This window comes from Rhinolophus ferrumequinum, chromosome 9, assembly GCF_004115265.2.
Source record: "Rhinolophus ferrumequinum isolate MPI-CBG mRhiFer1 chromosome 9, mRhiFer1_v1.p, whole genome shotgun sequence".
Classification (NCBI taxonomy): Eukaryota; Metazoa; Chordata; class Mammalia; order Chiroptera; family Rhinolophidae; genus Rhinolophus; species Rhinolophus ferrumequinum.
In genome coordinates this window covers 12,579,416-12,606,025 of record NC_046292.1, presented here as the reverse complement: position 1 = coordinate 12,606,025, position 26,610 = coordinate 12,579,416, and the positions used below count along the sequence as shown (strand labels likewise).

General features: G+C 52.8%; 1 protein-coding gene across 1 annotated transcript; it reads left to right on the top strand.

The window, feature by feature from the left end:
* The first annotated feature begins 6,326 nt into the window (after positions 1 to 6,326).
* On the top strand, positions 6,327 to 21,325 carry TAS1R2 (taste 1 receptor member 2). Its single transcript, XM_033115989.1, has 6 exons — positions 6,327 to 6,570; positions 7,966 to 8,266; positions 9,276 to 10,049; positions 13,921 to 14,130; positions 18,544 to 18,667; positions 19,839 to 21,325. Exons 1-6 carry the CDS (start codon positions 6,389 to 6,391, stop codon positions 20,765 to 20,767), a joined length of 2,520 nt encoding a protein of 839 aa, XP_032971880.1. The 5' UTR covers positions 6,327 to 6,388; the 3' UTR covers positions 20,768 to 21,325.
* Positions 21,326 to 26,610: the final 5,285 nt, after the last annotated feature.

Genomic DNA, 26,610 nt, shown 5'->3' with positions numbered 1-26,610 from the left:
CTGCTCCTGAGCCCCAAGGACACCCCCCAGGGTCCATCGATCGGGGCTTCTGGTGTAGAGGATCTCAGAGCTGTGGGAGGGAAATGGAGACTACCCTTGGCAAAGCGCCTCACCCTGCTCACCCAGGGGCTACCACTGATTTGTGTAAGAGGGGGCTTGACTTAGGGATAAAGTGTAGCGCGCAATGCTGAGGCTGGAGCTTACGGAAGGGGAGGGTGGCAACTGCATTTTATAGTCTGGGGATACATAAGCCCTGTTCATGTTTTTGAGCAAATGGAGCAACTTGCTCAGGGTCACACTGAGACAGTAATAGAGTTGGCCGATTACTGGCTAAGTGCTTCACCTACCTTGTCATTGCCTTGTCATTGACCTTAACCAGGTAGACTAGTTATTTCAAGCATCTGTGCCTTCGTCTCCTCATCTGTAAAATGGGAGTGACAGAATGTACCTTTGGACTACAGTGAGTCTCCAAGGGTGTGACGTCTAACGCATTGAGCACAATGCCTGGCACACAGCCTGCATTCTTGTCCTGGCGGCTCTTACTATTTACTACACTGGCCTCCAGATGGAGAGCAGACAGGATTGTGTGGATGAATGCGTGGTGGGTGCCTTCATGAAAATGACGTGACTTCATGAAGAGGGTGAGTCTACATCCTGATGTTTCCTCTGGACCCCCAGGAGCTCTGAGTTAATCTTGTGGCCAGGAGCTAGCACAGGTGGCCCCTCATTTCCTTAGAGTGCACACCCCACTGGCAGCCTGTGGGTTGGTGGTGGCAGGGACATCCGGCCTCAGTCAAATGGTTCATGCTCCAAGCCCAGACCTGTGGCTGGGCCCCTGGCCACAGCAGGGAAATGAAGAGGCTCCTTGGCCCACCACGGACACGGTGACCTACTACGGTGACCATGCAAAGAGGCATTGGGCACCTGGACAGGCACTGGGCCCGCAAGAGAGTGAGCAATGGTTTTGAGCCACCTGCCCTAGTTAAATGGAGGCAAAAGTGCCAAGTTAGGGGAGGACGGGAAAATGACTCGGGTAGAGGAGCAGTTGGAAATCAGGGACCTGGTGGAGCAGGTAGTGAGGAGCATGAGCTGTGAAACCCGTAGACCTGAGTTCAAACCCGTCCCTCTTAGTAACCAGCTGGGTGACCTTTGGCTAGTCATTCCACCTCTGACCTCCATTAGTCCTCCCATAGAAATCACTTCGGCTCCTGAGCCTTAGGTTTCCTCATCTGTACAATGAGGCTATGAATCCTTCACGGAACTGTGCTGAGCCGATGCAATGATGTTTGAAAGCATTGCAGAGGCTCCATAAAGGTTGCTTCCCTTCCCTCAGTCTTTAGTGACTACCATCCTTTGGGCTCTTATTGAGCTTGTGGTCATTTGGAACCTCCAGATCTTTTTCTGGTTGAGACACAGCCTGTTTGAGGCCACCGAGCCAATTTGGTGAGGACGTGTAAGTGGATCTCGGCTCAGGTGGATGTCTGAGCCACAGGAGAGTTTATCCCCTAGGCCTAAGCTGACCCCTAGATCCCCAGCGTCCAGGGGCCCCTCCACTTTTGACTTCTAACCTCTCACAGTTGTGACTGTTGAGGCCGCACCCTCTGAGAGCTGGCTCTCAGACCTCCCCAGTGACCCTCCTCTACAGTGTCTCTGAACCAAGCCGGCTGTCTCGGGCCCATCTCCCAGGCCTCCCTTTGGGAGGCCCTGTTTGCCCACTCTAGCCCCATCCTAAGCCAGATTGGAGCTAGGTTTCCAGCTGCCCAATTTTGTCCTGGAGGAGGGAGTACTGGTAGGAAAAAGAGGAGATGGGAGTGGGGAGCTGATGCAGCCGCCAGTCCTTGGGGTCACGCCCCTTTGGGGGCTCCCCCTGGGTTCCAGGGGACGGGGAGGAAGGAAGTTCAGGGCAGCCCCCTCCAGCCAGTCCCTTTCCGTGAGCATCCACAGGAGCAGATGAAAGGCAAATGGGCAGCTTTTCTTGGGCCCCCAGTTTCACGGCTGCCCCCACCCCTTGTACTTTGCATAAGCTTGTCATAGCTCTCCGTCACCTTGGCAACCAGCAGTCATCCAGGTATGAGCATGAGGACTTCAGGCCTTGGACTGGACCATGAGCTGTGTCTGGCCTGGACCACGTGCTATCTGTGCAGGCCTGAAGGTGAATCACAGTGACACAGTATTCTTGGAAATTTGTCCTGAGGGCGGTCGGCAACCCAGGGGCATCCAGTTGTCCCTCTTAGATGATGTCAAGGCCAGAGGGGACCATGGAGATCACCTAGCCTGGGGCATCTCAGCCCAGGGTCTGCGGATGAGCCTTGTAGAACAAGCCTGGTGGCACCCCGGACTTGGATGCTCAGCTGCATTTGTGGGTGTTGCATTAGTGTCCAGGGCTTTCATCAGAATCTCAAAAGGATCCTTGCCCCTGAAATGTTCAGAAGCACTGGTCCGTTTTACAGGTGGGGAGATTGAGGCCCAGAGAATGGAAGCAATCTGTGCAAGGGCAGTCTTCAGGTTGGGGCAAAGCTGGACCAGAAGCCAAGACTTACGACTCTCCGTCCAGTGCTCCTTCTTCAGAGAGATTGTCTGCCCGTGCTGACAGCCCACCCTAACAAGTTTTCTCTGTCAAAGGGGACCCCGTTATTCCTCATCAGAGCCCTTCGACCACCACCACTGCCATCAGCCCCCATTAGAATCTTGATCCCTTCAATCCATATACCTGCTGTGTGGCTTTGAATAAGTTACTGTCCCTCTCTGAGTCTCAGTCTCCTCATCTGCAAAACAGGGAAATAGTAGTACCTCAAATGTGGTGAGAATCAAATGGGGAGACGGAGCAGGGCAAGTGTTCAGCGTAGTGATTTTCATGCAGTGAACCCTCAACACACATCAATAGTACAAATAATCTTTGCTCGTTGTCACCCTCCTCCTCCTGTGTCTTGTGGCACAGACCCTGCCTCCCCCACGGAGTTCTTGGCTGGCTACTGCCCTCCCGCCTCCTTACTCTGTCTCGGGGCCAGCGTGGCGTGGGACATGTCCTGACATACTTTAGACTTGAGTGGAATCAAGGGTAAATCAACCTGCTTTTCATGCCGTTGAGCGAGTGCCCTTCTCCAGGCCTCAGTTTGCCTGTCTGTATAATGGGTAGTTTTGTGAGTCTCTACAGGCCCCCTCCGCTCTGCCATGATATCCACATTGTGGGAGGCTCTGGGGCCCATGGTATCTTCTAGCACATGCTGCCCACACAAGGGCCCTGATTTCTGTCTTGACTGTAAGCCATATCCCATAGACTGCGGCCCTGGCTATGTCCCTCGTACCACACCCAGTCTTGCCCCATAATTGGCTCAGCCAGTGCCCACTGGATTAGTGGCCTTCTCAGCCACTCTGTTCTCCAGCTCCCTTTCCCCCTGGGGTTGTTGCCACACCCAGGGGGCTCAGGTTAATTAGACGCTCTCTGTCTCTACCACCCCCTTACCCCTAAGCTTTGCTTAAACCCTGACAGCTGGGAGTCCCCTAAACACCCCGGTTCCTCTCGACAACCAGCATCTTTATTCTCCCTCTTCAGAACTGATATGTGCAGTCGTTTTGCGAAACTGATCTTTCCCTGGCACCTTGGCCTTGAGATGGAACCGGCACTGGGGAGGGCGGCACCCTCCCCCACCAGGATGGCATAGCAATGACAATTCCTGTAGGCGGAACACAGCAAAGTCAGGTAGCGTGGCGGGAAAGAGCTTGGGCAGCCTGGGTCTAAATTCCACCATCACCACCTATTAGATGTGTGACTTTTGGCAAATTGCTTAACCTCTCAACTTCAGTTTCCTCTTCTTGAAAATGGGAGTCAAAATGGCTGCTTTGCAGAGTCGTTGTGAGAATTAAGTGATATGATGCATATAAAGTGCTGGGCCCGGTGCCTGGCATATAACACGCCCTGGAAAACGTACTATTTTGTAATTATCCTCTCGACTCCCTAAGTTTCTAGCAGGGAAGGTGACTATGGTCTCAGAGGCTCCTAGAATGCCATCCAGAGACTCCGTTCCAAGGAAGCCTGTGTGGTTGTAGTTTGGGGCACATGACAGAGGAGAGAGCCTTCCCTGCTCGACAGTCAGGGGCAGGGATGATGGGTGAGCTGGGGCCAGGCTGGGGAGGACTCACATTCCAAGGCCAGGAGCTCAGCCATGATCCTGCAGGCAATGGGGAGTCCCAGGAGGTGTCAGAGCGGAGGAGTGAGAGGCTCAGAGCTGAGCTTCAGGAATTTAAACTGTCAGCGTGAGGTGGACAGAGAGGTCCAGATAAGAGGTGAGGAGGGTCTGAGCTTGGGGTGTGGCAAAAGGCAGGATCTGGAGAGAACTCGTAGGGTAGAGGGTGGATTAGTTGGGGCTTTTGACTGGCTGACACAGAGGGTGGATAAGGGCAGTCCAAAGAGGGCCTCCCATTGTATAGATGAGGAAACTGAGGACAGGAGAGGGGAGAGCCAGGCCCAGAACCCACACCTCCAAACACCTCATGCAGGGCTCTTCCTTTTGTTTTATGGATTGGTTCTTCCCCTTACCCCGCTGGTTTACCTTGGCCCAGAGAGGGGCCGAGAGAGGCTCAAGATCACACAGCAAATTCTGTGTTTTTCCAGGCAGCCTCTCCCTGTCATTCTAAATGTGGAATGACTGCCCCAGGATAGGTCATGGGTGAGGGAAGGGATGTTCCCTCTGGAGCTGCTTATGACACCCAGTGTGCTTTGGCTCTTTCAGCCGGGGACAGAGCCTGTGGTGTCCCTCCCGCCATCCCCCTCCCCCGCCACCCCTGTGGCAGTTCACATTACAAGAAAGGACAATTTCAAACTGGCAAATTCACCTTTCTCCAGGGTCTGCTCTGTTCCCTGAAGTTCTCTCACTTTATTTAATCCCCCCATGGATCCCATGAGGCTGGAATGATTCCTATATCAGTAGGGAAGGAAGTGGGCTCAGAGAGGTTAAGTAACCTGCTCGTGCTCACACAGCAAACAGAGGTGATGTCTAGTCCAGGTCAGCTGGAGTCGTGCTCCCTCAAGATTCCTCGAGTGTAGCCACACACCTCAGCAGGAACCTGTCGACAATCTAAGGCTGTTAACAGGTGCCCAGGGACGATACAGATGGGAGGATCATTGCAGCTCAGAGCGGCTGCTGTCCTTGTGAACCGGGGGCAGGGATGGTTTCTTGGAGGAGGCCAGGCTCCAACTGGCCCTTGAAAGAGAGCATTGGGTTTCCAGTGACCTTTCTGTACCTGGGAGCCTCCTCCACCCACGACGCAAGAGCAGCTGACAGGCCTGTGACAGACCTGGCTGAGATGTGCGTTAATATAGCGGGTGCCCTTAGGCTCCTGCTAGGCCATACATTGTTAGGGCTGGAAGGGACCTAAACAGCAATACAGCAATACATGGCCACCCTCCATCCAACTCCTTAGGGGTAGTCAGCTTTGATTTTAGAGATCTTCAACTTTCCTTTTCTTAAACTTTTATTTTCCAATTACAGTTGACTTCTTGAACTTTCCTTTTTGCCAGGACCCCTACCCCGCAGTGCTGGTCCAAGGAGGCCCTCGCAAAGGGGGCTCACTGCAGAATTGCCCAATGGGTTTTTTGGGCTGACGATGGCTGCTGTCAGAGGCCGTGAGGCCCCCTCCCCCACTCCCACCTCCCGTTCTCTTTGCTGCTGCTTCACTGCTTTTATCGAACGCAATAGGCTTGCGGTTAATATGGCATGGAGATGAAGAGCCGTGCCCTAAGTCTGGCTGTGTGATTTGAATCCCAGCTCTGTGGGTCGTGCAACCCAGGGTGAGTTTCTTCTCTGTGCTTGTTTCCTCCTCTGTTACTAGGGGGTTAGTAATAGACCCAGTTATCATGAGCAATAAGCAAGGTGGAGAATGACAAGCACCCAGCGTGGTGGCTGTTTCTTGTTGACAATGGCTACTACCGCTGTGGGCCAGATGCCATCATAATTACCGCCTGCCAGGCTCTAAAGCTTGGACTCCATGTGCCACCCTACCCTGTCTACTGATATGAGCACCTATGTCCTTTACTCCCAGGTGTTTACAAAGTCGGGGAGGGTGCAACCTGCCCTCAACCATGAGGCAGAAAGCTAGGGCCAAGTTAGCAGGACGTGCTCTCTCTACAGCCCAATGGGCTCTTCTGGACCACCTAGGCCCCACCGTGTCCTAAGAAGGGATCATCCTCATTCCCGCCTTCCCCCCCGTCCCCCCCCCCCGCCCAGAGTCCTCTAATCTCTCCACCTGTCCCAGGTCCTTTGCCCGCCCCACGCCCCACGGAGAGTGGCAGGACCATCACTATGTAAATGTCTGTGCAAATCCCCTGATGTCAAGCAGCCAGCACTCTGGGGAGGCAGAGCCACCTCCTGGGACCCTCCACTTCCCAGCCATGGGACTCCAGGCCAGGGCGGTCTGCTCCCTGTTCTTCCTGCTGCAGGTCCTGGCTGAGCCGGCTGAGAACCCAGACTTTCACCTGGCTGGGGATTACCTCCTGGGTGGCCTCTTCACCCTCCATGCCAACATGAAGGGCATTGTTCACCTCAACTTCCTGCAGGTGCCCAAGTGCAAGGAGTGAGTCTCCCGTGGGGTCTGGAAGTGGCAGGGGGCCGGGGGGGTGGGAGCCAGGGTTCTTCCTGTGGTTCTTGGGAGGCCAGGCCATGACCGGTAGCTCAGAACGCTCCTCCTCATTCATTACAAATGCCCCCCTGGATCCCGCGCACAGGACCCCAGGGAAACCCCACATAGTCTGTATTACTGACATCTTTGATCGTTGTGTTGTGAAACACTGAGAACTGGGTTGTTCCAGTGTCCTGTCACTTACTATGAAGAGTTTGCGACCTAAGACCATGTCTTAGAGACCATCAGAACTACCCCCACTCCCTCTGGCAACTGGGAGACTCCCAGTGAGTCCATGTCCACGCCCCGTCTAGAAACCAGGTGGCAGGCATTTAGAAGGCAGAAGGTGGTTCTTCTGTAGCAGGTTCTCAGGCTGGAGGGGTAGGTTTGCATTTTCCCAGTGCTGTGGTGGGGAGGGCAGGGGTGCTTCCAAGACTGGAGGTGATTTTCTCTGCCTCCCTCACTCTGTGAGCCCCGTGGGTGGCAACATCACTCAGAGATTGGGTGAAAGGATGAAGGCCAGATACTGGAATCAGCCTGGGATTATAAAATAGTGACCTCCTGCAGAGACGGTAAAGGCATTCTGGGAGAGAGGGAGAGAAGAAGGAGAGTGCAAAGGATGAATAAGGGCTGACTCTAAGAAATGTACCATTTATGTGATGCTGGGGAAGATGATATGCTGGCTTGAGAATGGTGCAGGTGATGGTACTAAGCACGGTAGTAGATGTTTTGACACCTGTGACAATGGCAGGGAGTCCAGTGAAGTGATGGTGACGATGGAAATGATGGTGATGATGGTAATAAAGGTGATGGCAGTAATGCTGGTGATAATAAAAATGGTGGAGTACGGGGATGGTGGTGGTGGTGCTGATGGCGGTAGTAATGGTGGTGATGGTGATGGTGGTGATGGTGACGGTGGTGGTGATGGTGATGGTGATAATGGTGGTGGTGGTGGTCACAGACATAGGCTGATGGTGATGGCAGCGGCAATGATAATGGTAATGGGAATAGTAGATCATGATGGTGGCAGTGATGATAGTAATGATGGAGGTTATTGGGGGTAATGGTAGTCACATTGGCGTACATTGCAGAGTGGTGACAGAATCCACAGGGATGGTGGCAGTGATGGCAATAGTAGTGATTAATGGTGGTCACAGAGATCATAGTGTCAGAGGTGGCCATAGGGACAACGGTGATCTTAGAGATGTATTACAGTGACAATGATGTGGTAAAAATGCCAGAATCTTCTAGAGTAGCTCCTTCTTGGGCAATGCCTTGGCTTTCCTCTGCCAGGTAGGGGGGACAGGCTGACTCTCACCTCCCCACCCCTCCTCATTCTGGACCTTCCAGGTATGAAATGAAGGTGCTGGGCTACAACCTCATGCAGGCCATGCGCTTTGCGGTGGAGGAGATCAACAACCACAGCAGCCTGCTGCCTGGCGTGCTGCTGGGCTATGAGATGGTAGACAGCTGCTACGTCTCCAACAACGTCCAGCCTGTGCTCTACTTCCTGTCACAGGAGGACTATCTCCTGCCCATCCAGGAGGACTATAGCCACTATGTGCCACGCGTGGTGGCCATCATTGGCCCTGACAACTCTGAGTCCACCATCACTGTGGCCCACTTCCTCTCCCTCTTTCTCCTTCCACAGGTGAGGCCCCTGGGCCCTGGAGAAGTGGCTGGGGAGGGGGGCAGAGGTGTGATTGTCTAGTCATGGTGGGGGGGATGGAGGTGGGAGCCGAAGCAGGAGCAGGATGTCACCCCAATCCTGGGAAGGCAACCTGGCCTATTGGTTGAGAGCTCAGGCTTTGGGGGCAGACAGACTTGGGTGTGCATCTTGGCTGTGAGTCTTGGCCATTGTGAGGCCTTGAGCAAATCTCTTAACTCTTCTGAGGCTCAGTTTCCCCAAGTGTAAAGTAAGATGATAAGAGTTCTATCCCAGGGCTGTCTGAAGATTAAAGTGTTTAACCTATATAGTTTCTAGCACAAAGTAGGTAGTCAATAATGTTACTGTTGTTATGTAAAGCATCTTGCATAATAAGGATAACTCAGAAAGTGCTCAGTATTATCCTGTATAGTTGCCTAGCACAGGGCCTGCCACATAGTAGGTCCTCAGAAAAGTGCTATTAGTTCTCCTACTGTCATTATCACTCTTATCCTCATCATGATTTAAAGTGCCCCGTCCAGAACTGGCATAACATATCTATTCACTAAAGAATAGCTAGCACTGGACTTGGCGCACAGTAGGTATTTACAAATTCTGTAATTTTTGCTGTTGTTTTTATTAGGTAAAGCCTCTCGCACAGGATCTGACAGTAGGTGCTCAGTAAATGTTACGATCTCATTCTCTCATTCATTTAACAAATATTTATTGAGCACCCACTGTACCAGGTACTGTTGTAGACGTTGAGGGTTCTGCTGGGAACAAAAAAAACCCAGAAATCACTCCCCTCAGAGAGCTTATCTCCTAGTGGGGTGAGACAGACAATAAACGTAAATAATAGGTGATTCAGGATGTTAGAAAGTCGGAAGAGCAATGGATAAAAGAAAAAGTCCAGCAGGGGGCATGTGGCGAACAGGCAGAATGGGTAGCCGGGGATTATGGTTTTAAACAGGGCGGGCAGGTGGGTCTCATGCCGGCGGCCCCTCCCTTCCGGTAGATCACCTACAGAACCACCAGCGACGAGCTGCGCGACAAGCTGCGCTTCCCAGCCGTGCTGCGCACAGCGCCAGGCGCCGATCACCAGATAGAGGCCATGGTGCAGTTACTGAGGCACTTCCACTGGGACTGGATCGTCGTGCTGGTGAGCAGTGACGACTATGGCCGTGACAACAGCCAGCTGCTCAGCAAGCGCCTGGCCAGCAGCGACATCTGCATCGCTTTCCAGGAGGTGCTGCCCACGCCGCAGCCCAGCCAAGAGGTGACGCCTCAGGAGCGCAGGCGCCTGACGGTCATCGTGGACAAGCTGCAGCAGAGCTCGGCAAGGGTCGTGGTCGTGTTCTCGCCTGACCTGACCCTGCACAACTTCTTCCGCGAGGTGCTGCGCCGGAACTTCAGCGGGGTCGTGTGGCTCGCCTCTGAGTCCTGGGCCATCAACCCGGTCCTGCACAACTTCACCGAGCTGCGCCACACGGGCACCTTCCTGGGTATCACCCCCCATAGCGTGCACATCCCGGGCTTCAGCGAGTTCCGTGTGCGCCGCGCCCAGGCCAGGCCACCTGCGTCCAACAGAACCAGCCTGGGGGCCACCTGCAACCAGGAATGTGACACCTGCTTGGACACCACCATGTCCTTCAACACCATCCTCACGCTCTCCGGCGAGCGCGGGGTCTACAACGTGTACTCGGCTGTCTACGCCGTTGCGCATGCGCTGCACAGCCTCCTGGGCTGCAGCCAGACCAACTGCCCCAAGGAAGTGGTCTATCCCTGGCGGGTGAGGAAAGCCAGGGCTCCATGGAGCAGGTGCAGCGTCTGCGGTTGCCATGGAGTCCACAGGCCCACCCACCCCATCGCTTTGCTCTAGTCTCCCCATTCTTGGTGGATTCTGGGCCAATAGATGGGAGAGGCCATGGGATATGCCTTGCCTCCAGACACATAGAGCCAGAAGTCTTTCATGGCGCCAAAACAAATGCCCTTTTTCATTAATTTAATCTCTACCACCCAAGATAGTCTATCCTTGGAGGTTCAGAAGAAAGTCCCTCAAAGGAAGCCCCAGTGTCCCCTGCAGTCTCTCCAGGGTCCTGGGCCTGGGAAATGGGCTTGTGGACTCCCATCAGCTCTCCAGGCCCTGTTTCAGGTTTCGAGATCATTGTCCCAGTTCTGCGTCACTTCGATTCAGACCTGGAATTCAAATCTGCGTTTTCTGATGTATACACACACCTCTGCCAGGAAGCCCTCGGGGTGGAGAATGTCTCACCGAGGACCCGAAGAGTAGAAGGGATTCACAGCAGAGATGTGCACTTTAGTCTTTTAGGATGTTAGAAAGTCAGGCATCAGGCATCTCTGTGCTGAGGCTGTTCCTCGGCTTTTCATAACTTGGGGCTCAGCTAATCCCTCAACGCTCAGGCTGTCTCCTCTTTATTGTCCTCGTCCTCCTTTTCTCTAGGCCCCCACCCCCAAATACCTGGTCACTTCCTTCGCAGAACAATTTAGTTAGCTCTTTAAAATACCCCCTTGTCTCTTATTCTGTTTATTTGTACCTCTCTACCCCAGCATCTCAGAGCCTACACTTGCAACACTAAGTATTTATTGTTTAATGCAGTTATTCTTTAGAAGGAATTCTGGTGCCAGTTGGTAAAATTCTCTGTTTTACTGTATGTCCTGTTACATTATTTACATACATAATTATTATGGTGCTTTATTGTTTTTTGAGCACCTACTGCGTAGGCACCGAGTGCCTCGTTCAGGGCCATCCTACGAGGTTGATAATCTACAGACAGGAAAACCGAGGGATGGGAGTTAAAGTGATTCACCCATGACTGCTTAGGGGTTAGCAGCAGACTGAGGCTCTGAACCCAGGTCTGCCCCATTCCACGGGGGTCGTCCCACTTCTCCCTCCAGTTGTTCTGCCAGCCATGATTTGCAGCAGCTGTGATGAAGGACCAGTTGACTTTCTTTCCTCTCCTAATAGTGGAGACTAAAGAGGCTGACCGTAGCAACCAGGCTAGCCAATCCCATTTACTGAGCACCTACTATGTGCCAGGCCCTGGCTGGGCACCGTGGGGGAACCAGACCCACACCCTAGAAGGAGGTGAGCATTTGTCTCTGCAGAGTGCAGCAGGAAGTCAGAGTTGCAGCTGTGTGGGGCGGGGAGGGGCAGGGAAGGCAGGATTTAAGTAGAGGGGGAGGGCAGCGCTGGATATTCCAGGAGGAGAGTGGAAGAGTGGTGGCTTGGTCATGTGGACAGGCCAGTGTAGCTGAAAAGTGGGGGGCAAGGGGAGCTGCAGGTGATGTTGGAGGGCATCCCGTGCCAGATGAAGGCACTGAGGCTTGTCCTGGACGCAGTAGGAGCCCACCGAGAGTTCCAAGCTGAGCACCAAGCTGATATTTTCGAGACAATCCAACCAGCCAATTTGGGGTTGAGGTGGAGGGGTGATAGAGACAGAAGGCAGGGGCCCCAGCGCATCCTGTATGGGCTCACCCAGGGTCCACTGGCATGAACAGTGTCGTATGAACGAGGCAACCATGCCCTTTTGTGCAGACAAGTTACACTAGCACGTGCTTTGCTTTGGGTGGACACAGCCCTGTAGCAGACACATGACCGATGAGCTGGGTGAGCTGGGCTCCAGCCGTCCCTCCCCATTGTCCTAACGACCCACTTGTGCAGGGCACGTCGTGCAAAAGCAAATGTGGTATCCTTGCATGTCCCCACCCCACCAATGCTGGGTCATGCCACAGCACCCTTGTTTATTTTTGTCATAACATTTATCCCAAGTTGTTGTTATTGTGTTTCTTTACTTTCTTGTTGATTGGCTAGTATCTACCCAGCCCCCCAAATACAAGCACGAGACAGCACCTTTCAGTCCTATTCAGGATTGTACCCCAAGGGTCTAGCTCAGAGTTGCTCTCATTGGATATTTATCGAATGAATGAATGAATGAAGGAGCTCTTCCTAGGTGCCCAGTACTGTGCTAACCCCCTTGATGTGAATTACAATTTCTCCCCAAACACCCCATGAGTAGTCACTGTTACTCTATAGTGGCGCTCCCATATACAGATGAAAGGGAGGTTCACAGAAGTGACAGTCACCAGCTAGGGATTGGCCAGGGGGTGATGAGGACATAGGGCAGGGGCACTGGGATGGAGAGGAGGGCACCCCTAAAAGAGGCAAAGAGGAGGAAGCGGCCTGGAGGATGATGAGGAGCCGTAGAGATGGAGCTGGGAGGGTGTGTTGCCAAGGAGCCTCTGTTTCCTCATCTGTTGAATAGAAGGAATAACAGGTACACTGCTGGGTTATTGCGAGGCTTAACAATAATGTGTGCACATTACCTGGCACAAAGTAGAATCTAGTGTCCTCCTCCTCATTCATTTCTGACACCAATGTCTGACACCTTAGGAGAGAGGGTGGGGTGGGGGCAGAGCCACTGCTGGGGGTGGGGATGGGGCTAGGGGAGGAGCCTCATATGCCCAGGCTCCTGTCAATAATAGCCCAGGCCCCGCCCACTGAGGAGATTTGTGGGACAAAATGCTTTCTGACCCCATACCTTGGACCTCTGGAATCCCAGGTGACTCAGCCTAGCTTGGCCAGGTCACTGCAGGGGTGTGACATGGACACCAGCACCAGGCTCCCTAGGAGCCTCTGTCATCCTGATCTCCATCCTCAGGTCGGCACCAAGTTGGAGCTGCCCTCCTCTTAGCTCCCAGGACCATTGTCCTCAGGCCCAGCAACCTGTGCAAGTTCCAGCGGCTTCCAGAGCCAGGACCTCCCTCCCAGGCAGGGCAGGGAGAGAGCCAGGGACCAACTCCATAGGCTATCTGTCTGTATGTCCGTCCCTGAGGCGAGGGGAGCTCTGAGCCTCCAAGATGTATCCAGATAGACTCTCCCATTTATGGAGGGAAAATCTAGGAGCCAGACTAATGGAATATCTAAGCTGGAAGCCCTTTGGGGATCAGCCCAGAGAGATTCAGTGACTTGCTCAAAGTCACACAGCAAATTGAGGATAGAGCTAGGATGGAATTCAAGCCAAAGGATTTGAGGTCCCGAGCATGTTCTAGTTTGTTGCAGTGTCTGCATCCTGAGAGTGACGGGGATGGAGTGGGGGGAGACTGGAAAGAGAGTTGACTCTAAAGTGTGGGGAAGTAGGAGGACCTGGGAGGCAGGGGAGATGCCAGATGACCCTTGCAGGTGAGAGACGGAATGGACTTTGGACCCAGGTACTGGGTCCCAGAGGGATGGCTCTGGGGACTTCCAGGGAAAAGGAATAATATCAATACCTCGGTAGGAGGTGAGCACTTAGTTTGTTTTTCAGGTACTGTTTTAAGCCCCTGATCCAGATTAACTCATTTAGTGCTTTAGAGTCCAGAAGATAGGGGGTTTTTTTTGGTCGCGTTTTGCAGAAGAAGAAACTGAGGTTCAGAGAGGTCAAGCGACAGGTCATTGTAGGTGGCACAGCTGATGCCTAAACCCAGAGGGGTCTGACTCCAGAGCCTGAGCTCTCAGCCACTGCCAAACCACCACATTTACAAAGACCTATTGCCCCCATTTCACAGATGTGGAAATCAAGGCAAGTGGGATGGTAGATTTCTCCCCGGTCTGGCCCAACCTCTAATGCCAGCTCCACTTCCCTGTTCTCTGGCCCCTCTAGCTACTTCAGGAGATCAAGAAGGTCAACTTCACCCTCCTGGGCCATCACATCTACTTCGACCAGCAAGGGGACCTGCCCATGCCCCTGGAGGTTGTCCAGTGGCGGTGGATCCTGAACCAGAACCCGTTCCAGAGCATCGCCTTCTACTGCCCCACACAGCGGCAGCTGAAGAACATTCGCAGAGTTTCCTGGCACACCCCCAACGACACGGTCAGCTCTCGGAAGGGTTGGGGGGAGGGGCTCAGGCTGGGGTAGCCAGGGACGTTTTCATCGAGGAGAACACCTGAAATTCATTACCGATAGCTCGTGGGGTCTCTTTTGTCGATGTCTTGTCTGGGGTTGTGTCCTTCCACCACCAGCTGAGAACTGGAAGTTCAAGGCTTCCTGGCTGCTCAGGACCCTGGGGACCAGGGGCCTTTCACTGGCCTCTGCCAAGTCAACATTTACTGGGCACGTGTGCGCTAAGGACTTCGGTTGCCATGTCAGCCCTAGGAAGTAGATGCTACTATTCTCCCTGTTTTGTGGATTAGGAAACTGAAGGCACAGAGAGGTTGCATGACTTGCCTAAGGCCACACAGCATGCCCCCAGTAGAGGTTCTCTCAGGCTACATCCTATCAACAAATACTCATGTATTTGGTACGGTAGGTAGGCCTTCCACTGTCTCTGATACCTGTCCATCGAAAGCTCCTTTGTGTTACCCTCTTTAGATATTAAACTGTCAGAATTCTGCTGGTGTGGGAAGGGGTAGAGACCCCGCCTGGTGGGGTGGGAAGGGGTAGAGACCCCGCCTGGTGGGGTGGGAAGGGGATCTAAAAGCTTCTCAGAGACCCCTCACCACCCCCCTCCTGCCCGACACTTTGTCCCCAGTTCCAGAGGCACCTGGCGCTCCTGGTTCCTGAGCTTCTTGGGGATTTTTATGGAGTCAATTAGGTTGATGTCTATTCGTTCACTGCCGCTGCTGTAACAAAGTACCACAAACTGGGGGGCTTAGACGACAGAAACGTATTGTCTCACAGTTCTGGAGGCTACAAGTCCAAGACCAGGATGGCGGCAGGGTTGGTCCCCTGGGAGGGCTGTGAGGGAGAATCTCCTGCAGGCCTCTCCCAGCGCCTGTGGTTTGCTGGCCACTGCTGGCTTTGTGTGGCGTCTGCCAACTGTCCCTGGTCTCTGCCTTCGCCACGGGGTGCCCTCCCTGTCGGTGTGTCTGTCTCCGTATCTCCCCCTTTTGTAAAGACAGCAGTCGTCTTGGAGTGGGGCCCACCCTGCTCCAGTACGACTTCTAAACTGTTACATCTGCAAGGATCCTCTTTCCAAATAAGGTCACTTTTCTAGGTACTGGGTTAGGACTTCACCACAGGAATTTTGAGAGGACACAATTCAGCAAGTAACAGAGTTGCAGCCGTAGGTTTCCCTCAGGAAGCAGAGCCTGAGACAAGGGTTCCTGGGCCGTTGGTTTATCCCAGGATACGATCCAGGGGAACAGGAGAGGGAGACTGGGGACACTTCAGCAGGGACAGAGGGACAGTCAGCCCAAGGGAATGGTCTCGAGCTGGACACCGCTGTGAGCAGCGGGAGCTCAGTCCTGCCAGGACCTCCTAAGGAGCCACTTTAGAATCGTCCTCCAAGGGAGGGTAGAGGTTGACATTGATCCACTGGCTCTGTACCCTCCCCCACCCCCAGTGGTCCTGGGTCGCTCTGTGGGGTAACTCCCTTGAACTTCCACGTCACACGTTTGTGAGTGCCCAGCAGCTTCCCGTAGGCACCTCACACGGCAGCCCCAGGGCAGGGAGCCAAAGAGAGCTGCAAAGCCCCCGAGGGCAGGTGCCGATAGGTGACACCTGCGTGAAATGGGTTGCTGCTGCGATGGCAGACATGAAAGGTGGGCCGAGAAAATAGGAAGGAAGCGGCCGAGATGTCCACTCCTCGCTCCATACACTGTGTCTGTGCCCTCACTGAGCCTGGTGAGCTGGGGTTTTGGGGGCAGCAGCCAACACAGTCTCAGCACAAAGAGAGCTGAGTGGACGCAGCCCCAGGCTCTGTTGCTGCAGCTGGGCCCAGGAGCTGATATTCACCACCCCTCCCTCCCACCATCCATTCTGGAGTCCTTCATCCTCAGCCATGTGGCTGCTTGAGGTCACTCGGCTGGTGGGGTGGTGCAGACATTCATCCCCAAGCGTCTGAGCCTGTAGTCACCTTGTCCTTGCTGGCCTGTGGTTGTGCGTTTGCTCCGTAAGCACCAACAGCCACCTTGGTGAGTCCGCTGGATTCCAGATCTACTCCTTCCTCCCCCCTTGTTGGCAGTGATCCCAGCTCCTCATGCTCATCCAAGTCAGTCCCCTCCTTTCCCTGGCATGTGGCCCCCTAAGTGACCAGGTGGTCGACACACAGAGCCCAGTTGTATCTGCTGGTGGCAGTATTCCCCCTTTGGAGACCAGAGTCTCTTTGTAACAGTCTAAGGCTGTGGGATGAGAAGCAGCAGTTCTACAATGGACGGGCTCCTGACAAAAATGGACAGCAAATTCTGTCCAATCCTCCTTCCACCCCGTGGGAGCTGGACCCAGGCACTCTAGTTGCTGGGGCCACAGTACTACATACCAGCCTTTCAGTCAATGCTTATACCTCATCAAGGGCAGTGCCCCCATGCACGGGGAGTTGTACCCACATCGGTACCTTAGCTGAACCTTTATATGTCATCCCGTCATTTTATTAGGCTGGATACTTCTGGGTGGTGTGGTATACATTGGGATCAGCGGAGGGGCCCGTGTCAGACCTTCTTCAACATAAATTGGGCCCCTTGTCTGAGTTGATATTAGAAGGGACCCCACGTCACTATGTCATCCAGTCTGTGAGTCCTTGGATAGTGACACTCATTGCACTGCAGTCAGGGAAGGCAAATTCTTATGAAGACAAATCAGTGCTCCCTCCAGGGAAGAAAGGATGTGATGTGATGGATCTGCCGGCTGTGGACTGGCTGACGTTCTGGCGGATGGAACCAAATTAAGGGCTCAGCTGGAAGGTTCAGCAGTGACAGCAGCCAGGTCTACCCTGCAAGAGGAAGCCCAAGCTGTTCTTTAAATGTCTGGTAGAATCCACTGGTGAAGGCATCAGGTCCAGGGCTTTTCTTTGATGGGAGATTTACTGATTCAATCTCCTTAGTAGTTAGAGGTCCGTTCAGATTTTGCATTTCTTTGTGATTTAGTCTTGGTCGGTTTTGTGTTTTTAGGAATTTTTCCATTTCCTCGAAGTTATTCAGTGTCCCATGTGAACTTGAGAAGGATGTGTATTCTGTTGTTGGATAGTGTTCTGTATATGTCTGTTAGGTCTAGTTGTGTTGTTCAAGTCCTCTGTTTCCTTATTTATTTTCTGTCTGATTGTTCTATTCATTATTGAGAAGGGGTATTAAAGTCCCTCAGTATAATTGTGGAATATTATATTTGAATCGTTTATTTCTCCTTTCAGTTTCTAATGGGTTTTGCATCAAGTATTATATTTTGGGGCTCTGTTGTTAGGTGTATATATGTTTGTAATGATTATATCTTCTTGCTGGATTGACCCTTTTATCATAAAATGTTCTTTTTCTCTAGTAAATATTTTGGTTGGTATTTTACCCCTCTGGCTTCCTTTGAGATTTTATCTTTGGCTTTTTTTTTTTTCTTTTCATTTTGAATATGATGTACCTAGGTGTAGATTTTTGGGGGTACTTAACCTGCTTGGTGTCCTCCCAGCTTCCTGGATCTGTGGGTTGGCGTCTGCCATTACTTGTAGAAAACTCTCAGCCAATATTCCTTCAGCGATTTCTTCTGTTCCTTACTATTTTTCTTCTCTTCTGGATATTCCCATTATGCGTGTGTTGTACCTTTTGTAATTGTTTATAGTTCTTGGATATTCTGTTCTTTTTTGCACTCTTTTTTTTTTCCTCTTTGATTTTCAGTTTTGGGTGTTTCTAATGAGATATCTTCAAGCTCACTGATTCTTTACTTGTCTATGTCCAGTATACTGATGAGCTCATCAGAGGCATTCTTCACTTCTGTTACCTAATTTGTTTGTTTTTTAAATCCCTAGCATTTCCTTTTGATCCTTTCTAAGAGTTTACATTTCCCTGCTTACATTCCCCATCTGTTCTTGCACATTGCCCATCTTTTCAATTAGAGCCTTCCCTTCAGGGCAGGTCTTTGTTTAGGGCAATAGAAGACTCTGGGTGTATTTAAAAATGGTTGCCTTTTATGCTCCCCCTACTGGAAGCATGAGGGGATTTTTTCCCAGCCTTTCCCCTAAAAACCTGGGGGGTGGGGCTCCTGAAGGTCAAGGCGGTGCCCCCAGGAGCCTATCTCTAATGCTGGTTCGATCTCAGTCCCCAGCAGCTGGTCATTGATAGCAACCTCAGAAAGCGTCTGTCTCAATAGATGGGTGCTGTTACCAGAAGAAAGTGGGTTAGGTCTTGAGCAGGCGGAAGTAAAAGGGTCCCTATAAAGGTCCAGTTCTAATGGCAAACCTAGCATGCCTCCCCCTCTCAGTCAGGGGCAGGCTTTCCCTCCCCAAGCATCTTGCTAGTTGGGGAGAGGAAGGGGGTCCCCAAAGTGTGGGGAAAGAGGACTCAGGGACTCATGTCCTCCTTCCTCCAGATCCCCGTGTCCACATGTTCCAAAGACTGTCAGCCTGGGCAAAAGAAGAAGGCCGTGGGCATTCACCCCTGCTGCTTTGAGTGTCTTGACTGCCTCCCTGGCACCTTCCTCAACGCAACTGCAGGTACGACTCGCAGGCACGCACCCCTGCCCTGCCCTTGCCCTGCCCCAGGGATCTCCAGGACCCTTCCCCTTTGGCACGATTTCCCTGAGTGTCCAAAGGCCAGGGACCATGTTTGATTCCACTTGTGTCTCCCCAGTATCTGATGTAGAGAAAAATCTTCAACGTGGGTTGGTTTAGGGAGGGTGGGAGAAGAAACAGCACTCAACCAGGCAGGGCTGTAACTAATCCCCATCCACACACACATAACCCATAGCCCAGGGGTGTCAGGCCAGGGAAAGTCCACTGGATGATTAATGAATGAATGAATGAATGAATGGCTCTGACAAGACACTATCCTTGGCAAACAAGGATAGTATCTGACAGTATCTCTCTGGTCTCCCAAGTGCCTAGTGTAGTTCAGAGTATATAATGGTTGCTCAGTGAATATATCTTGAATGACTTTCCTGATTAGAAGAATAAACATCCATCCCTATAGAACATAAACTCCAGGAAACGGGGAACAATTTCATCTCTCTGTCCCCATTAGCGTTTACACAATTCAGAGTCGGGGCTCAAATTATTTTTTCATGACTTCACTGATTAGTAAATTAAGTAGATGCATACGTCTACCAATCCAAGTCCGTACTATGTGTCCAGCAGAGCACAGGGCACAGAGTAGATGCTCAATAAAAGTTTGTCAAATGATTTCGCTGGCCGTCCTCTTCCAACTGGTCAGTGGCCTGAAGACAAAGAACTGGGTTTCATCCTTCTCTGTGGCCTCCCAACTCAGGTGCCTATCGCAGGGGATGGTGCTCAAAAAAAACATTTGTGGAATGAATTCTTTGAATACGTGGTTGAATGTCTCTCCCACCAGAGAGTGAGGTCTTGGAAGGAAGGAATTATAATTATTGGGCTCTGAGTCAAGGAGACCTTGGTTCAGATCCTGCCTCTGTAACTTACTGGCTTTGTGACCTTACCTGGCTGAGCCTCAGTTTCCTTTTCTGGGAAATGGGTTGCTGTGAGAATTCGATGAACCCGTGGGTATAAGGGACTCAGTGAGTATGGGCTATGACTGCAGGGCTGCCCGTAGCTCTCTCTCTCCACCCCTGGGGCCTGGCCCAGTGCAGGCCCAGAGGAGGTAGTTGCTGGGAGGGTGGTTTTGACTGATGAGAGGTGCTATGCGCTCTTGCAGATGAATTTGACTGCCAGCCCTGCCCAAATAACGAGTGGTCCCACAGGAAAGATACCTCCTGCTTTAAGCGGCGACTGGCCTTCCTCGAATGGCACAAGGTACCCACCATCATTGTGGCCATCCTGGCCGCCCTGGGCTTCCTCAGCACCCTGGCCATCCTGATCATCTTCTGGAGACACTTCCAGACGCCCATGGTTCGTTCGGCTGGGGGTCCCATGTGCTTCCTGATGCTGACGCCAATACTGGTGGCGTACATGATGCTCCCCGTGTACGTAGGGCCACCCACGGTCTCCAAGTGCCTCTGCCGCCAGACCTTCTTCACCTTCTGCTTCACCGTCTGCATCGCCTGCATCACCGTGCGCTCTTTCCAGATCGTCTGCGTCTTCAAGCTGGCCCGCCGCCTCCCCCGCGCCTACGCCTTCTGGGTCCGCTACCACGGGCCCTACGTGTTTGTGGCATTCATGACGGCACTCAAGGTGGGCATTGTGGCAGGCAGCCTGCTGGTCACCAGCGCCAGCCCCACCGCCCACGCTGACCCCAATGACCCCAAGACCATGATCCTCTCCTGCAACCCCAACTACCACAGGGGCATCCTGTTCAACACCAGCCTGGACCTGCTCCTGTCCGTGGTGGGCTTCAGCTTCGCCTACACGGGCAAGGGGCTGCCTACCAACTACAACGAGGCCAAGTTCATCACCTTCTGCATGACCTTCTACTTCACCTCCTCCATCTCCCTCTGCACCTTCATGTCCGTCTACGAGGGGGTGCTGGTCACCATCGTGGACCTCTTGGTTATTGTGCTCAATCTCCTGGGCATCAGCCTGGGCTACTTTGGGCCCAAGTGCTACATGATTCTCTTCCACCCGGAGCGTAACACGCCAGCCTACTTTAACAGCATGATCCAGGGCTACACCATGGGGAGGGACTAGTGCTGCCCACTGGGACGGAGGGCCTCGGCGTTGGGACACAGGCCAGGCGCTTGCTTGTTCAGCTCCAGAAGGGTGAGGGAAGCCATCCCTGACTACTACCACCTGGCCTCCATCTCTGCTTTGGCATCCCTCCAGGGTTCTCTGCATCCTGGCCCTTTTGATCCACCTAGTGGTGGATGCCTAAAAATATTCGCACTTTGTTCCTCTCCCTGGAGCTGTTTAGCTTGCCGGGCACTGCCACCCCATTCTAGAAAAAAAAACAAAACACCACCCAAGGTGATCTATTGGTCTCCAAAGCAGGAGTACGATTTAGCAGGCTACATCGCCATCTGGTGGTCACAGAAGTATCTGCAGGTTCTGGCTCATTCCCTTCACTAGTGCTCATGGCTGGGCTGGGGCTGTGAGCTCACCTACTGCCATCTGGCATCATTCACAAGCTGTCCACGTGTTTGCATCTCATCTCCAAGATTCCCCCAGAGCTCGGACCTACGCTTGTGTTATCTCTGAGTAAGGGGTGGCGCAGTGGGCACTTCTTACATGCTCAGAATAAACGTTACTTGGGTGAAATAAATGAGTTTCCTTCTTGTCTCCAGAGGTCCTCTGAGAAAGAACGTGTGGAATCAGAGACCTCAGTTTGGATCGCAGCATTGCCACTTCCGAGCTGTGTGTCTTGGGCCACTTATTGACTGTGCCTGAGCCCACACTTCCCCATCTCTAAAATGGGAACAGCTGCTTCACAAGGACATTTAAGGGTCAGAGATAATGCGTGTAAAGTGCACATAGTAGGTACTCAGGAAGTGCCAACCAATGCAAATCCACATGACCCTGGAACCATCAGGAACAAAATAAGCGTGTGTTTCCTTTTTATTATACCCAAATGACCACAATATATGCTCTAATCCATGGTGCTAGTCTTTGCTGGGAATCAGCCCCACCCCAGCAAATTCTGGGTGTTGTCTTGGAGGTACCTGGGCCTCATGCATGCTCCAGAGCCAGCACATGCCATGGCACTGTCACCCTGGCATTGCCAAACCTTGGAGAGGCTGTGCTTCTGGGTGTGGCAGTGCCCATGCTGACCTCCCCCCGCCAACGGTGGGCTCCTGTGGCAGGCGGGGCCCTGACTTTCCCGTCCAGCGGTCAGACCTGGCTTCTCGCAGCTCACCAGGGAGCCAGAACTTCAGTGCCAAGGCCTCCAAACTGCTGCCCATAGAGGTTAAGTGTTCAGGTACTCTCAGCTTACAGGTGGGAGAACAAGTGTCTGAACCTCCCCTCACTCAGGCAGAGAAACACAGGCGCCCTGAAGAATCTGTCCCTGCGGTGACCTTGTGGCCTTCTCAGAACTCCCCTGGGGATGATTTATAGTTTGGCCAGCACCAACTCTGGCAGGAGCCACTGCCGTAAGCTTATTTGCAGCTGGGAGGGCAGGACTGTCCCCTCCTTGTACTGAATTTACCTCTTTCATGCTTCGAGATGGTGGGGGATGGAATCTTGGCTTGAATCATCTGGGATTTGGGGGAATGACCTTCCCATTTTGGGGACAGTCCCTGTTTCTCTTCTGCGAGTCTCTTTCCGGAGCTGGCACATAGGTGCTCCATGAAGATGGATGTGGCAGCTCAGTCACCCCGATTCCTTCACCTTCTCCTCACCCCCATTCCCTCAGACAGCGACATGATTCATTCAGTTCATCCCCCACAGCTTGGTGTGCAGGACGACGAGAAGTCTTCAGAAACACAAAACAAATGTTTGTGCGCACAATGGATAGGAACGATAGGGGACATTTCTCACCCTTCCTAAGCACTTTGCTACTGTATCCGTGTATTCCTCACCATGCTCTATTAGTCACATACTGTTAAGATCTTCATTTTACAGATGGGGGTGGGGGTGGGGGAATGGGACTCAAAGTGGTTATAAAACCCCTCCAGCCCCAGACCGCCCACTCCTGGAACCACAACCCTCGGTGGAGTAGGACCAGATGGCCCTACCTGGAAAGCTGGTGCAAGTGGGGGACCCACAGTTATGGGCCAGCCAAGACACTGTGGTGTGCTGGGGGCTTCAGACTTCAGGGAGGTGGCTGGTAGAGATAGTGACCAGGGAAGACTGCAGGGAACACTGGCATTTGGGAAGAGCCTTGAAGGACAGAGAAGTGTTTGGAAGGCAGGAAGTTGGAGTGTGGGGGAGGGGAAGGGGGCCAGCAGGAGCAAAGGTGGGGTGCAAGGAGGCCAGGGTAGCTCTGGAGGGAGCCTGTGGCTGAGAGTGGCCAGGTTGTGAGAACTCAGCTTGGAAGGATAGCTGGAGTAGACATGGGAGACCCTGACCCGGGCATCCGGACCCTGTCTTCCCTGGTGGCAACTGCTACGGTCCGTGCACAGGCTAGCCTTGCCCCACTCCTGGGTCACCTGAGATCCTGGCCATCCTTCTCCTCTGTGACCAGCCTCCCCTTTGGCTGGGTCCTCTTCCCACAGTCCTGGGTGTTGGCCTGGCCCAGTGGGCAGGACTCTGCCAGAAGACCCCAAGGACAGACTGTTGGTGTGACCCTGTCTTCTCTGTCCCCTCCTCTTGCTTCCCAGGGGAGCCCAGAGCCTCGGCTGAGACCCCGCCTGGCCTTGAGCCTCCGGGGAACAGCTCTGCATGGTCTGCTCCTGGATATGCCAGTGTCCCGTCCCCTCCACCCCCACGCCCTCGGGACCAGATTGTCAGAGGATCAGTGAGTTTTAAGCTCTTAATTCTCTTTTCTTGCATGCTTCTGACGCCTTGGTTTAAATTTTTTTTTAAGCAATAATAACCTCATTTTCCTGGTTGTGCCTCACGGACCGCCACTAGAGAGAGAATCCTGGAATCCCTCAGAGGCAGCTGCTCCACACCTCCTTCTAGAGCGGCCCGGAGCTGAGATCTTAATCCTTTCTTGTTCCCCCCCAGTGACGGGAGCCTCATCGAGGACAATGCCAGTTATTAGAAAATTCTCCTTAGATTGAATCAAAACCTGGGGTTTCCATTATGGACACTAGTTTTATCCTTTGGGACCGCACATTAAATTTCATTCCTCTTTCTCATGATGACCTTTTATATATAATAACAAAAAGGATAACTGCCTTTCAAGGAGCACTGACTGTATGCCAGGTGCTTCCCACGTTATCTCTAATCCCCACAATGACCCTGCGCAGTGGGTCAGTGGCCTTATGCAGACACATCCCAGCATCCCCTGCCCTCTCCCCCTACCCACAGCCCCTGTCCTCCCAAGGAGAGCGGGAGTGAGGGGTGTCTATGTGGTTCTAGGGAAGCTGACTCTGTGGCCTGGCTCTAGGGGGTGGAGCAGGAGACCTAGGCCAAGCCAATCTGTACACGCTCTTCCCCTGGCTGCAGTGATTGGCTCAGGGGTGGGCACATGACCTAGGTTTGCCCAATGAGAGGGACTCCCAGGACTTCTGCTGGGACAAAGGTTCTTTCTCTAGGAACTAGCAAGGCTATAGACCCAGGAGCTGGGGCAGCTCTTGTGGGACCACAAGGCGAACCAGCCTTGGAGGGAAGCTGGACCTTGCAGAAGGTAAAATGGAAAGATGGAAAAACTGGGTCCTTGGCAACTGTTGAGCTGATCGATCTTGCCTGAAGGCAGCCATACCTTTGAAACCTTTCATTTCGTGAATCCATTGATGTCCACTATTGTTTCAGGTAGTCTGAGTTGGGTTTTCTGCCATTCGCAACCCAACACATTCTTGTCCTACTGAAGAGGAAACTGAGGCTCAGAGATGCTGACTGTCTTGCCCAGGGTCATCCAGCTCTTAAGTGGGGAGCTAGGATTTGGACTCAGTGGGGAATGGGGTGGGGGGGTACAGCAAGTGTGTTCTCCTTCATCATCACGATTCTTCTCTGCAGCGTTTTTCTCACCTTCGGTGTCACTTCTAATGCATTCGCTGCTTGAGGCATTGAGTACTTGTTGGCTGGGCAGTGAAATGCCTGGAGCCTTTGCACGGCGGGTGTGGACCTGGTGGGCGCTGGTGGGGAGCCGGTTGCCATCGGGAGCCCTGGGGCCAGGCCGGGCTAAATGTGCTGTTTTCCCTGATGCCTGGGGCTGCAGGGGGAATGGAGAAGGTGGCAGAGGGAAGCCAGGAAGCTGGAGCTGGGCCTCACAGGCCAGGACAAGTCTTCTCATTTGACAGCATGTCCATTGCTCAGACCGGACAACTGACTCCTCCTTCTCTCTCTCCTACATCCTATCTGCCAGCAAATCTGTTGGTTTTACCTTAAAAATATATCCCAAACCTGGTTTCAGCCTCGGTTCCAGGATCAGCCTCCTAATTGCTCTCCCTCCTTCTGCCCTTGTCCCCACAGTGTCCAGAGTGGTCCTTTAAAAACAGAAGTCAGTTCATCTCCTTCCTTTGCTCAGTACCCCAGGGGTCCCCACCCCTCAGAGAAAAAGCCAAAGTCCTTACATGTGTGTCAGACCCACAGGGCTCCCGCCACCTCTCCCACTTCATTGTGGTGTCTTCCTGCCCTGCTACCCTCCTCTGCAGCCGCACTGGCCTCCTCGACATCCCCTGAATCTGCCATGTTTCTGCCTCAGGGCCTTTGCACTGGCTGTTTCCTCTTCTTGAAATACTCTTCCCCACATAAGCACATGGCTTGTTTCCTCACTTAGTTTGGCTTCCTGCTTAACCTTTTCCTTTAACAATCTCCACCGTCTAACACGCCATGTTTTACTTCTTTGTCTTGTTTATTGTTTTTCTCCCCCCAAAATACACTGCAAGCTCCACGAGGGTAGGGACTTTTGTCTCTTTTGCTCACTGACACATCCCAAGCTCTTGGAGGAGTGTCTGGTACAGAGTAGATTGAATGAATGAGTGAATGAATGAAACAACTCTAACAGATCCTGCAGTCAGAAGCCAGGAGAAGCAGGAGCAGGTTGGGAAGTGTGGAAAGTAATGGTCAGGGTGAGTGGTTCAGGTTTGCAAGCAAGGACCGGGTGTTGGGAGCTAGCCTGTACTCCGGCATCATTCTCTCACTCATTCATTCATTCATTCACTCAGGTCAGGCCCCCTGCAGCACCGAGGATACAACGTCACCCAAGAAAACAGTCCCTGCTCCCAAGTAGCTCATGTGTTAGTGAGGTAGTCAGGACACGGATCAGACCAGCGCAACATGTGACAGTGCTGTGAAGCAAGGAATTCAAGGTGCTATGGAGGCCCCAGAAAGGATGCCATGCCTTAGAAGGTGAGGAAGGCTTCTTGAGGAGGTGACATCAGACCAAGACCTAAAGAATACGTAGCGGTTAGCCAGGCGAGGGACATACTCTGAAGAGGAACGGTCGGGCGGTTGGTCGGTGGTGTGAGCGAAGGCCTGGGGACAGGGAGACCGGGCAGGTCAGAAAATGGAAAGGTTTAGTGGAATTTGAGAGTGAGAGTGGATAAGCTGGGGAAGGAGAAGGGAGGGAAGGAGAGAGGGGGGAGGGATTTAGAGGGGAAGAGAGAGACAGAGAGACAGAGAGGGAGACAGGGAGAGGGAAAGGGAGAGAGGGAAGAGAGAGAGGCAGAGAAGAAAGGAGAGAGAGGGGACACAGGGATGGGGGATTAGAGAGAAAGAGCTAAGGAGAGAGGAAGTAAGAGAGAGGTGAGAGAAAACGGGGAGAGAGGGAGACTGTCCCACTGTGTGACTCTGGGTGCGTTGCCTTACTCCTCGTGCTGCAATGTCCTCTTCTGTAAAATGGGGTGACGGTCATAGTGCTGTCCCACGGGGCTGTTGGGGGGTATTGCATGAGACACCGCATGTAAAGCACTTTGCAGGATGACTGGCACAGAGCAAGTGCTCAACAAGTGTCAGCTACATTTATGGTAAGGAATCTGGACTTCGTC

Coding starts and splice junctions, on each gene's coding strand:
- TAS1R2 (XM_033115989.1), top strand. CDS start 6,389: ATGGGACTCCAGGCCAGGGCGGTCTGCTCCCTGTTCTTCCTGCTGCAG. Junction 8,267..9,275: donor CCCTCTTTCTCCTTCCACAG/GTGAGGCCCCTG, acceptor CCCTTCCGGTAG/ATCACCTACAGAACCACCAG. Junction 14,131..18,543: donor GGCACACCCCCAACGACACG/GTCAGCTCTCGG, acceptor TCCTTCCTCCAG/ATCCCCGTGTCCACATGTTC.